This window comes from Phascolarctos cinereus, unplaced genomic scaffold (genome assembly GCF_003287225.1).
Source record: "Phascolarctos cinereus isolate Bilbo 61053 unplaced genomic scaffold, phaCin_HiC Scaffold_3;HRSCAF=262, whole genome shotgun sequence".
NCBI lineage: Eukaryota > Metazoa > Chordata > Mammalia > Diprotodontia > Phascolarctidae > Phascolarctos > Phascolarctos cinereus.
Window position 1 is genome coordinate 96,702,128 of NW_027555736.1, and position 13,167 is coordinate 96,715,294.

The 13,167-nt window shown below is 36.8% G+C and overlaps 1 protein-coding gene across 1 annotated transcript in view; it reads right to left on the minus strand.

Annotated features, from left to right (window-relative positions):
• The window catches only part of NHLRC2 (NHL repeat containing 2), a 76,599-nt gene that overhangs the window by 62,941 nt on the left and 491 nt on the right, over window positions 1-13,167 (minus strand). The window contains 1 exon segment of the mRNA XM_020988096.2: window positions 7,211-7,363. Within this exon segment, the coding sequence (XP_020843755.1) occupies window positions 7,211-7,363 (153 nt within the window).

Consider the following 13,167-nt stretch of genomic DNA (forward strand, 5'->3'; position numbering starts at 1 on the left):
TTCTTTTCTGTAGCTGAAACAACAATTAGAAAAATAATTCTTATTTCCTCCAACTATAAAAGGCAAAGGGGAGTAGACAGATCATAGACAGAGAAGAACAATAAGTCACAGAAGAGAAAGAAATGGCAAAGCATCCAATTTTCTGTTTTAGTGAGGCTGATCTAGGCCTCCTCTAACCACTCATTAACTCAGAACAGGTCTTAGAAGAGAAGCCACTAGTACCTTGGCATTTTTTCACACTTGAACCATATGGAAGGACTTGCATTGTTAAAAATCCCTGCCTCCTCCCCACAAAACTCTCTATATTTTAGAAATGTATTATCATATATTAAATTAAATTCAATATAAAATATCTATACCTTGTTTTATATATTATTTAACAAAAGTATTTGGCAAGTTGGGTTACTATATATGGATACGTATATTTACTCAGCAGTTAGAAAACTAATTATTTAACATAATCATTCAACTTTTATTCCATAGCACTTTTTTTTAACCATTCATTTGGCAATTAATCATTCTTCCCAACCAAAATGCAAGCTGTTTTTAGTTATATCTTGTTAAATCTAACCAATTTAAACACTCACAGGTATATACACTTAGCAAGTGTATATACACTTAGCAAGTCCTATTTTGAAAGGAGGTTCTTGACTTATTTCCTAAAAGATTTTTGCTCTTTTAAAAACAAGAATAAACCACATTTAGTAAACTATTTTTTTCTCTAGCAACAGTTGCCATGCTAATTTTGGGAATTAGGTAATCCTACAGAATTTCTGTATCCTTACTGTGCACAAAAAAATAAGCATTTTTTGGTGACTAGACAGCATTAAAAAAGTAGGTATAGGCCAGTTTGATGTAAATATGTGTTGAATTGTCATGAATTAGAGCAATGACACGTGTAACTTTAAAAAAAACCTTTCAACACTAGAACCATTCAATATTATAATTCATCTTTTATTTGGTGGCTGGGCCTCTTAATATTTATACTTTCCTTTTATCCTCACTGTAAAGATGATTGTGATTAATATAACAGTATGTATATGGCTTTAAAGCTTCATTTTACAGAGAAGGGATACTAGTTATGAAGTTAATACTTGTTCAGGCTATTTTTGAATTAATAAGTACTTCCTCACACAGCTGACCATTTTTGGCCTACTGATAAACAGGAACTAAATCTCCACTGGAATTTTAAATCGCCCGGGGAATGCCACTTCAAGAACAGAAATAGCACCATTGCAGATAAGAACAAAATCATATCAGATAATGATGTGAAAAGGCATTTTGATCCAGAGAAAGCAAATTTTATTTAGTAAAAACCGAGTGAAGTTACATGTGATAAATTCCAGGTGTATCTGCTTTGTAATCTTCTCATCACTAGAAACAGAACTATTACTCTTCCAGCTACAAGAATTTTAGGTTCTGTGCCATGTTACTTAAATACTGAGAGGAAGTCAACCTACATATACTGAATGCTCCAAATATCAGGGCAGATGTTGGGACAAAAAGGAATACTATGATCCAGGTGTTGAACTCAAAAAAGAGAGGAAAAACCTGATGGCTACTAGATAATTAGCACCAAATTTGCAGAGGGTGATATAATTGAAGTGAATGTTAAAAGAAGTGAAGTTGCTATGTAAAAGTGGCAGAAGGATGGTCTGGAAGTAGCAGTGAAGATTAAAACTTGCTCATTCTTCTCTCTAGACCCATGTGTCAAGGTATGTGCGAGAAGGTACACATGGGACTATAGTGTGGTCTAGGATGAATGGTGTTCTTGGGAAAACCAGCCTTCTGTAAGTGCAAGATGGAAGAGAGTGATATCTTACACGAAGTGAGGTTCATTAACAATAAAAAAGGATACACAGAAAGAGGATTGCGGAAGGGGACGGAGAAGGGGAGGGACTAACAGCCTAGAAATTTGGGAAGGGTAGGACTGAGGTAGACAGTACTAGAGAGCAGGTAGCGCTAATATAAAAAGTAATTTTTCCACTAGGTAGCTATTGACTCTGAATCACAAAAATTAGTAAATAAAGAGGGAATCTGCTAACATTAGGATGAAATATTATTCAACAATAATTCCCACCTACTGTGTATCCTATAATGAAAGGAGGATAGTGCCACTGAATTCTCTCTCAAATACTGGGGAAGAAATAACTAGTGATAGGTACTCCAGGAAACTGACAAACTCAGATTCAGCACTAGACTATTTGTCTTCTTCTAAGACAGTATGTGATAACTGCACTGTTAGAAGAAATCCTACTATAAGGTCGTGCTTGGCTTCTGCTGGGAACTGGTGTCTGAGGCCTACTACTTAGCTGATGGGTGCTGGGCAGTTTTGCAAGTGAGAATACTTGCTGATATTTGAAACACTGGTGCTGTTTGGGGTCCTAATGGCAAAAAGCTCAATGGTAGTGGAGAACTGAAGCAATGTTGATTTTTCTTACCCATGCCTAAAAGGCAATGTTTTATTAGGGCCAAGCAGAACAATTCTAATCCCAATCCTACATGAAAAACTTTCAAGTACTTAGAGACAGCCACAACCATCTAACTCTTATCTTTTGAGCCTGACTACCCAGTTCCTTCTGTCAATTCTCATATGGTACAAACTTGAGGCCAGTCACAATCCTGATCAATCTCCTTTGGAAACCTTCCAGGTTATTGATGTACATCTTAAAATGTGGTATCCTGGCTTGAACATCTAATTCTATACAAAACTGCCAAAACATAATGAGGTAACACAATCAAAGATGTCCATCAGGAAGAATGATGCTCAAAAACAATAGTTCTCCACTACCTACTCAATAAAGATGCTTGAATTCATCTGTCATTTTCAAGTGCTTTTTGTTTAATCTCCCCACTAGATTATAAGCTCTATAAGGGCAGTGATTGTGTCTAGTTTCATTTTTATCACTTAGCAGAGCATAGGTACACGCTAATTTTTTACTTATTATTTCCAGAATGGCTGAGAGAAGGCACTTGTATAATGTCTTGTGAACACCTACTGGCTTTTCCATAAAGACTTTACTGATATCACTTATTCCATTACATTTCTCTTGGTATCCCTTTCTTCCCCTTTCAGAAAGCTATCCTGTATAAAATTATTTTTTAAAAAGATAGGAAAAAAATCAGCAAAATTTATCAATATATTTTTAAAAATCTGACATTATATGCAATGTAATCCACAACTGTGGATCTCTCTGCTTTTGCGAAGGGAACAAGATAAAATGTTTTCTCATGCTTCTTTTTTTTGGGGGAGGGCAATCATGTATTTTACAATTTCACAACATTCATTTTCAACTGTTTTGAGGTTGTTCTTTCCCTTTACATTGGTTGTAGTCACCATTTTTATTGTCTTCTTGGCTCTACTTCACTTTGCATCAATTCATATCAGTCTTTGCATACTTTTCTAGATTCATTATTTGTTTCTTATAGCACAGAAAGAATCCCTTACACAACTGGTTTAGACATTCTCCAATTCAGCTCTTTGCTACCACAAAAAATGTTGCAATAATGATTTTGGTGTGTATGGGGCCTTTCTGTCAGTGACTTCCTTGGGGTATATTCCTAGAAGTGGAAACTCTGAGTCAAACAGTATGGACATTTTAGCCACTTTACTTGAATAATTCCAAATTGCTTTTCATAACCAGCATATAGAATCATTAGTTCCACCAATACTGCATTGCCATGTCTGCCTTTTCACCATCTCTCCAACCATGACTATTCCCTTCTTTTGTCATCTTTGCCAATTTGCTGGATGTGGAGTGAAATCTCAAGATTTAAGATTTGCATTTCTCTTATTAGTGATTTGGAGCATTCTTTCATATGGCTGTAAATAGTCTGTAATTCTTTTGAAAACTGTTCATATCTTTTGATCACTTCTCTACTGGGCAATGGTTTTTGGACTTACAATTAGATAACTTGGAAAACTAAACACTTATAAGAATTTGATACAAAGATTTTTTTCTCCCATTAATCACTTTCCTTCTTATTTTAGACGCATTGAGTGTGTGTATGTGTATGTATGTGTGTGTTTGTGTATGCAACTGTTCCCTATGCCTAGAACACATTCCTTCCTTACTTCCTTCTCAGAGTTCCTCTCTTTTTTAAAGATGCAGATGTGGCATCATATTCTGCAAAAAGTCTTTCCTGAAGCCCCAACTACTAGTGCTCTATCTCCCAAACTACCTTGTATTTACATCTTTGTGTGTTTATTAAGTAACTTCATTATATTTGCGCCGGATATATTTGTACATGTACTTGTTCTCTCCTCCATTAGAATGTAAGCTCAAGGCAAGTAGAAATTATTTCGTTCTTAGCACTCATAACACCAGTGCCTATAACAATTTTGCTTACATTCTGTTGTTGTTGTTGTTCAGTCATTTTCAGTCATACCCGACTCTTTGTGACATTTAGGGTTTTCTTGGCAAAGATACTGGAGTGGTTGGTCATTTTCTTCTCCAGCTCATTTTACAGATGAGGAACTGAGGCAAATGGGGTAAAGTGACTTGCCGAGGACTACACAGTTAGTAAGTGTCTGAGGAAAGATTTGAACTCAGGTAGACGAGTCTTCCTGATTCCAAGTCCAGCACTCTGTCCACTATAGCACCTAGCTGCTCCTATTGGTTACATAGTAGATTCTTAATCCTTGCAGACTGACTTTCTTTTCCATGTGATCAAAATTATCTAGTTTATCTGCTGCTTTTTCCTTTTGTTTGGTTAGGAATTTATCTTCTACCTATAGCTATGAAAGGAATATGATCTGCTTCTCTTCTAATTTTTAATTTTTAATATTCAGGTCACTTAACCATTTTGAATTTGTTAAGAAATATGGTGTAATAGGTGATTTGAATCTAATTTCTTCCAGACTGTTTTCTAGTTGTTATCAAGTAGGGAGTTCTTTACTAAGCAATTTATGTTTTCAGGTTAATCAAATACTGAATTACTTGAATTGCATTATTTTTGATTCTCCCTTATCTAGCCAATTCCACTGACAGAGACTAAGAAACAAATCATTTGTAAAATGTCTAGCAAACCCCTGCTGAGTTCTCAATAGTGACTACTGACTGACAAGTTGGTGTTTCAGGATATAATTATCAGAGGTAAAACAAATTCTCATATTTCTGTTGTGCAAATATATTTGCTTAAAAGCAATTATAGTATGAAATGGATTCATTGGGTGGTCAAATAAAATCATGACTTTAACACATGCAGGCCTAGGAAGTGGTTTGAATAAGCTTTAAATATCAGTTATCCTTTAAGCAAAAATTCATCTCAGATTCCCATTTATTTTGGCAAAGTATAGTCATGGCTACATATTCCAAACTGATATGAAACCAACAGCAGTTTCTAATTGTTTCTGCCTATCCTCTTTTTTCTCCCCTAAACTTACAAGATGCTTTCATTTTTCTGTAAATTTTACTTTCCATTATGTCACACAGACAACGTTTTCTTAAGTCTTATAAACTTCCTTTCTTTCAGAAACTTCTCCTCTTCAGTTAACTAAAAACTATTTTAAATCAATCAATTAATCAAAAAGCTTTTATTAATAGCCTACTACATATCTTGCACTAGACCCAAGTGAAATAGTCCTTGCCCTCAAATAACTCACATTACCTTGGGGAAACATGTACCCATGTAAATATAAACTATGTACAAAATAAATGGAAGGTATTTTGAAAGAGAGACACTAGGACCTAGTGAGAGGATCAGGAAAGGTCTCATGTTTGAGGTGGCATGTGAGCTAAGCCTTGAATAAAATCAACTATTCTAGGTAGCAGGGATAAGGAAGGGGGAAGTGCATTCCAGGGATAAGAAACAGTCTGGACAACTATAGGAATAAAAAAACACTCAGGATGCATAAGGGACAACATATGCAAAGGTGGAGAGACAGGAGATGAACTGTCAATTGTAAGGAATACCAAGAAGGTCAGTTTGGACATCAAGTATACAAAGGGGAATAATGCAAAAGCTTTGAAAGGTAGGTTGTAGCCAGGTTGCAAAGAGCTTTTAAATGCCAAACAGAGGAATTTGTTTTTGATCTTGGAGGTAATGGGGAGCCCCATTAAAAATAAATTATAATTTTTTTCTAAATTATTTTTCTATCAATCAAGATGCCAACGATGGAAGAAAAATCTAAAAGCAAAGGTTTAAAATAAACAATGTCTAGATAATACTCTGGGATCAGAAGAATGGGGGCATAATTTCTTACATTTTTAATATTTACAATATTGTATAACAGGTGTTCATAAAGGTGATCCTCAAGGAACTACAAAATTCTGAATCACTAAAAAAATGATTAAAATTACATTCCATAAAGAATTACTGATTTTTAGGAGAAGAGTCCTTAGAAATGATCTAATCTAACCCCCACTTTATAGATGACAGAATCGTCCCAAAGTCACAAAGCTAGTTCAGCACAGCCAAAAGTAGAACTCAACCTTCTAATTGGGATCCAACATTCTTTCCATTACTGTTAATTACAAAACATAATAAATTACAACTCCCTATTGTCTAAACAATTCAATTAATGAAAGTTTTACTGTACCTGCTACTTTTCCTTTTGGTACATTCCCTCCAACCTTCCTACTACTCGTATTCTCCCTTTACTCCATTCTGTGAGGTTTCCTCAAATATTTTGTTGAATATCTATTGAACAGCTATTCACAACTCAAGGCAGATTACCACACTGGAAAATACTAGGTTACATGAAACAAATTTTATATGTAGCTGTGACCAAAGAAAAGGTAACTGTTATAATTTTTTGTAGTATCATATCATTCAGTCTGTGTCAGATTATATTTAAATAGGCAACAGTAACACTGAATTCAAAATTGTACCATAATGTAGTCAAGAACAAAAGTTAAAAATGGTCATACATTTTAATTAAAAAAAAAATTTAAAAATAAGTCTGGGCATATAGTAGAAACACAAAAGCTTGCTGATCTTGGAATCACTTTGCAATTTTAAGGCAGGATGAGATGATGCTAGAAATGTTGGTCCTCTGATGTGACAGATCACTGTAACAAAATTTAACCCTTTATAAAAGTTATAATGAGTACATGGAGTCCTTTTTTTAGGTTAGCAGAGATCAGAAATTACTTTTAGAATCACTGAAGTCTGGCCAAATGTTTAGTCATCCACAAATAAGTGACTCAGCTATACTTCCTTTATGCTTGCCAGGAAATTCTGTTAGTAGCTAATTAAAGTACAATACCTTTATCTGTGTACTTGTGTTCTAATGCATGAAGATCAGGTAACAGGTGGATGCAGTTGATGCAGCAGTACGTGAAGAAATCCAGGACTACAATTTTCCCACAAAGATCCTTGTAGACAGAAATGGAACTCTCTGTATTCAGCCATTCTAGTCCTGAAATTAATATAAATTTTAGTTATAAGAACAGATAATTCAACTAAAACCATAAAGAAAAAAATGAAACAGCCTTTAAAAAATAACTAATACAACAGGCCATAAATTTTAAGAGATGACTAAAACTTCTAACTTAAGGCATGTGGAATTGAGATGTGTCTATTTATAGCCTTGTATGGGTTTTATGCATACCTATATTAGAGGCAATAATGTAGATTCTGAGGGCAAGGACTGTTTCATTTCTGATTTTGTATCCTGAGCCCCTGACACACAGTTGCCATCCACAATAAAAGCTTTTGCTACCAAGAAACATATAAAAAATACATATTTTTGTTTCCAAGAGAATGTAAGCTCCATAAGGACAGGGATTGTTTCATTTTTGTCCATGTCTCACTAGCACTTGGCTAACAGTGTTCTGACACATTGATAACATAAGGTTGTTAACTGATTGGCTCTTTCAGCAAAGCAAGAGTCAGGGTTTTCTACAGAAAAAAGAAGGGGAAGTGGTATGGTAAGGTCTTGAGAGAAGGAAAAGTTTTAAATAGTCACTTCCAAGGGTAAGATGAAGGAGTGAATCAAGGAAGAATAAAAGTAGTTCAGTACCATAATGAGAATCTAGCTGAGACAGATAACATGCAAACCCAATTAAAACACTTGTGTGATGGGAGGTAGTAATAGAGAAGGCTGGAGGTGGGGAAACACAGGGTTAAGTAGAGGGACAGTGTGAATGATGAAAGAAGGATAAAGATGCAAGGACAGAGGACGCATAAAGCTGAGTTGGGGCAAGACTGTGAAGGAAATACAGTGAGATCAGAACAAGCATGACAAACTGGGGAAACAGTGAGGTGTAGAACTGGAGGTCATACATGGTGGGCAGGAAGAATAGGTTTAGGACAAGGGGAATAAGAAAACAAGACAGTGTGATGAAGGAAGGAAATTTCAAAGTTCAAGATAACAGAGGTAAGAAAGTAACAATTACATAATGGTGAGACCTAAGATACAATTACTTCTACTAGCAGAGGAGTTGGACTAAAAATCTATGGCAGTAGACAGGATTGACAAATTAGGAGGCCAGAGTATTAGACATGACATTCAGATACATACTGAGTCCCCAAACTTAAAGGTGGGTAATAAGATGAAAAAGAAGACTGTGAGTCAGATAATGAACCACTTGAGAAAGAATTATATGGAAGCCAATGAATAATACCAAGAGAGATTTGGAACAAGTAAAATTAATGGGTGGCTCGGACCTCAAAGGGTTGGAAAACATTGCAGTTATAAAAGGCAGTGAGTAGAAGTGTCAAGTAGTATGTCTACTTCCTTTTCTGTTCCCATGTATCCATCAATTTGAGAGAAGGTTCAACCAGAACTAGAGAATGCAACCAAGGATGCTAAATCTTATGGAGAAAATCAGATTTCTTGTATATTCCATTCAGCAAATGCTCATTCCCTACTCTTCAAAAAGCAATAATGCTTCATTAAACCTGTATTCTACTCATTTGGATTCAAGATCATTTGACTTAGGCTGAAAAAGCTTAATGTGAAAAAAGTTTTGCTACATAGACAATGAACATAAAGAATGCAAAGTAAAAGAATAAGATTTTTTGTAGTTATTAAACTGCAAACTCTATTTAAGTCCTCTCTAACTTGCTACTTGGTTTCTCAAAGGTTATTTCAGCCAGGAAGAAGTCTAGTAGATCCTATCACACTGAAAATGTTTAGCATTGGATCCCAAAACAGTCCCCCAAAACAACTAAGCCTAGAGACTTCTTAGATGACCCTTGCAACTTAGAAAGGGTCATCATGACCATGCTGTGGCCATAACTTATTAAACTGTCAATTAAGGTGTCAAAGAGTTTTGATCTATATAGTAGTTGGAACACCAGTACCAATAAAATCACCGGTCTTTGACATTTGTATCAGCAAGTTCATGCCGATGTAAACATATGAACAGCAATCTTCCTTTCTAAAACCCTTAATTCTGAAATTTCCCATTCTGATCCTAATCTCCTATCCTTCTCTTTTCTGTTTGACTTCCTAAACCTTCCTATTCTTTATCCCTAATCTCCTATCCTTCTCTTTTCTGTTTGACTTCCTAAACCTTCCTATTCTTTATCCTCACCATGTCTCTCTGACCCTCTCATTTCACCCAATGCATCATACTTATGTCCTAACTTTCCTTTCTCCACAGTCTTGACTCTGAAGTTTACCACTTCAATCAAATATAATCTTCTACCACTAAATCCCTTGCTCCTATGTCTTTCCACCATTCACCATGCCTATTCTTAACCTTTAATCATGTTACTAAATGTTCCTGGAGGAAGTCATACAACCATGCACTCAAAATTCATGTTATCTGATTTTCACTGTACTGTCTATGCTGCATGGAAATCCTTTTATTCTTCCCTGAGTCCACCAAACTTCAGAAAGTGGCCATTTCAAACCTATTCCTCTCTTGAATTAATTCTCTACCATCACTATTCCCTCTCAGTAGATGAACTTGCCTTCTACTTTGCTGAGAGAATAAAAATTAGCCAGTGAGCTGCTTCATGTCCCCCATGTATCATCTCCTATTTGCTGAATTCTCTGAGATAGAGGTAGCCCTTTTGGTCAGCCCCCCATTTGTGGCCCTGATACTATGTTCCCCAATGGCCTGCCTTGGTCCTTGGCTTTCTTGAATCCCAAATCTTAACCTCTCCCCTATACTCAAAGCTCATACTGCCAACTTCCTGCTGGATGTCACAAAGGCATCTCAAATTCAGTATATCTAAAAATGGAACTTCTTCATATACTACTGAAACCCACTCCTCCAAATTTTCCTATATCTAATACCAACCTATCTTCCCACCTCACTAGACATCACTCCCCTTTCTGCCCTCTTCAATCCAGCCAAACTGGCCTTCTTTGTGTTCTTCACACACATTTCATCTCTTCACACCCAGAATGTACTCACTCCTCACTTGTCATAGAATATTTTTCTTTCCCTCAAAGCATAGCTGAAGCACCATGAAGTCTTCTTTCCAAGTCTTTCTAGAGGTTAGTGCCCTCACTCCTAAACTATCATTTAATTAGTTTATATTTATTCTGTATATGTTTACATATACAGATAAACACATACATTCTCAGATATACATGCCCTTGTCTATCTTTCAGGTTAGAAACGTAAGCTCCTCAAGACCCAAGATTGTTTCTCTGTTTATATATTTGTAGCCGTGCTTGGAAGGCAGTAGGCCTTAACAAATGCTTCTCTATTAACTGATTGAAAGGGTACCATCATCTTTCCAGTACTTTAGTTCACAATCTCAGTCACCCCTCATGCCCCTCTTTTCACTGCCCCAATCCAATCAGTTTCAAAGTGTTCATATTTCTCAAATCCATCCCTTCCACTCAACTCCCATTACTCCCACTCTTAGCATAACCTCCTAACTGGTCTCCCTACTTCTAGTCTCCAATAAATTCACCTACCAGCTGCCAAAATTATCATCCTAAAGCACAATTTCAATTATATCATTCCCCTGCTCAAAAGTGTTCAGAGGTTCTCCACTGCCCATAGGAATACAAACTCTACAGCCTGGCATTTAAGGCTCTCTCATGCTAGAAATGTACTTCCTTCTCATCTTTACATCTCAAAAGCCAGACTTCCTCCAGGTTTCAAGTCATCTCTCCCCTCAAGCCCTTCTTGATTTCCTACTTGCCAGTACTTTCTTCTTATAACCCCTTGAATTTACTCATTTATATAGTCCTTGGGCTTTTCCTTATTTTTTGTTTTTGTCATTGTATTCTACATACTAGCACAGTGGCTTATACACGAGGCACTTAGATGTTTTTTGCATCTTAATAATTAGTACTGTATTCCTATTGTGAAAAACCATGTAGTAGCTTAAATTACCATACTTCAATAAAAACTTAAGAAAAGTTGAAGAAAAAGAAGTATCAATTGGTATCCCATCCTTAAAATGTGGATAATTCTTGGAGTGTCTACAAAAAACAGATGAGAAAACATATATAAAGCAATTTGCAAAACTTAAATCATTACATAAATGTCAATTATTGTACCCTTTTTACAGATGGGGAAATTGTAATACAGCTAGTTAGGCAGAATCTGAACCCTGGTCTCCTGGCTCAAGTCTAGAGCATTTTTACACTAGGGCATAATGTCTTATGGCTTAGTTGTATAACATCATGAGTTGGTTAAGTCCCAACTTCTAAGAAAGGACCAAAAGTAGTTATATTATTTCTGATATTCACTTATTGTCTATTAGCTTACAGCTTTTTCTTGTTGGCAAAGCACTTATATGTTACAAAATCAATTTAAAAATCAGCAAACCAAGACAGAAAGCATTTCAGTGTTTTGTTCATAATGATCAGAACCCTATGAAATCTTGGTTATAATATATCTGTGGCAAACTTAAATACATGGACTGTACATATCTAATTTGATAGGGCATCTATCTTACTTTGTTTCAAAGAGTGTCCTGCTAAAATTTAGTATTGTTCAATGTTGAAATGTTTATCTACAGCAAGAAAAGTAACGTGAAGTAGAGAGCAATTTAAACAAAAAAGGACACTTTGTAATACATCTCAGCTTCCCCTGACCCTCAGAAGCCAATGCTCCAAACAATGGCCTTTACTGGTATGGTATTTTAGAAGTCAAATACCATTACAACAAAATTAGTCATCATTAAAAATTCCAAACCCCTGCCAATAGTTCATTTAAGTTTAAGTACAAGTTACAGTAGAATTTCTGTAAAACAAAAGAAATCTGTATCCTTTTTAATGTCCATTTTTAAGAGAACCAAGAAGCGGAATGATATAACAGGGCATTAGAATTGGAATCTGGAAGAGCTGGGTTCAAATTTTACCTCATGAGCTTACTAGCTGTGCGACACTAAGCAAGTCACTTAACTTCTTTATACCTCAGTTTCTTCATCTGTAAAACGAAAGGATGGGCTTCTCAGGACCCATTTGGCTTATAGATTGTAAGCCTGATGGCTGGGGTTGTTTCCCCACTTTCTTTGTCACCCTGTGTGGGACAATATAGTGAGCATTTTGTAAATACTTGTTGACTTGACTTCTAGATCTACACCTATGAACTTACTAAAATGACTTCTTTGTTAAAACCCAGTAGGGCTTTGTCAAGTAAAAGCTGGCCCTGCTCTTGGTAAGCAGAGGGTCATGAGAAGTGTCCTGTTTCTGCAAGGCAAACAGCAGGGCTCGCTGGCCAGGAAAATGCCAGGTCCCTGCTTCCCTGATGGCGACAATTGAGCCTGGCTACTTCCAGCCCATTAACAATGCATGAGCTCTCTGTACACCTCCACCTCAGGTAAACCGTAAAGGCCTCCCCTTTGCCCACTCTGCCAGGGAATAAGGGCCAAAGAAGGGCTTCGCGGAACAGCATCTGCCGCCTCATCCGCAAGGATGGATCTCCGAGAACGGACGTTTCTGAAGTACGAGGTGCAGCGGCTGTATCCTTCAACGGTTGCAGATCAGTGGTTGCACTCAAAAGGGGGCAGAGCACCCCTAAGTGGGCTGCCGAAATCAGTGAAACTACCTTGTTGATGGATTGTAAGCTCCTTGAGGGCAGGGACTGTTTCGGGCTTGCTTTGTCTCCCCAGGCTTGTAGCTCAGCACCTAGAAACGCACCCCAAGAGGTGGCCTGGGGGAGACGGGGAGGGGTCTGAGGATACCAAAACCTCAGCGGCTATGGGGGTGGGGGTGGGGCGCTGGACAGGAGATATCTGACAGTCAATAAGCATTTATTAGGCGCCTCCTGAATTCCAGGCATCGGGAGGATGCCGAGCAAG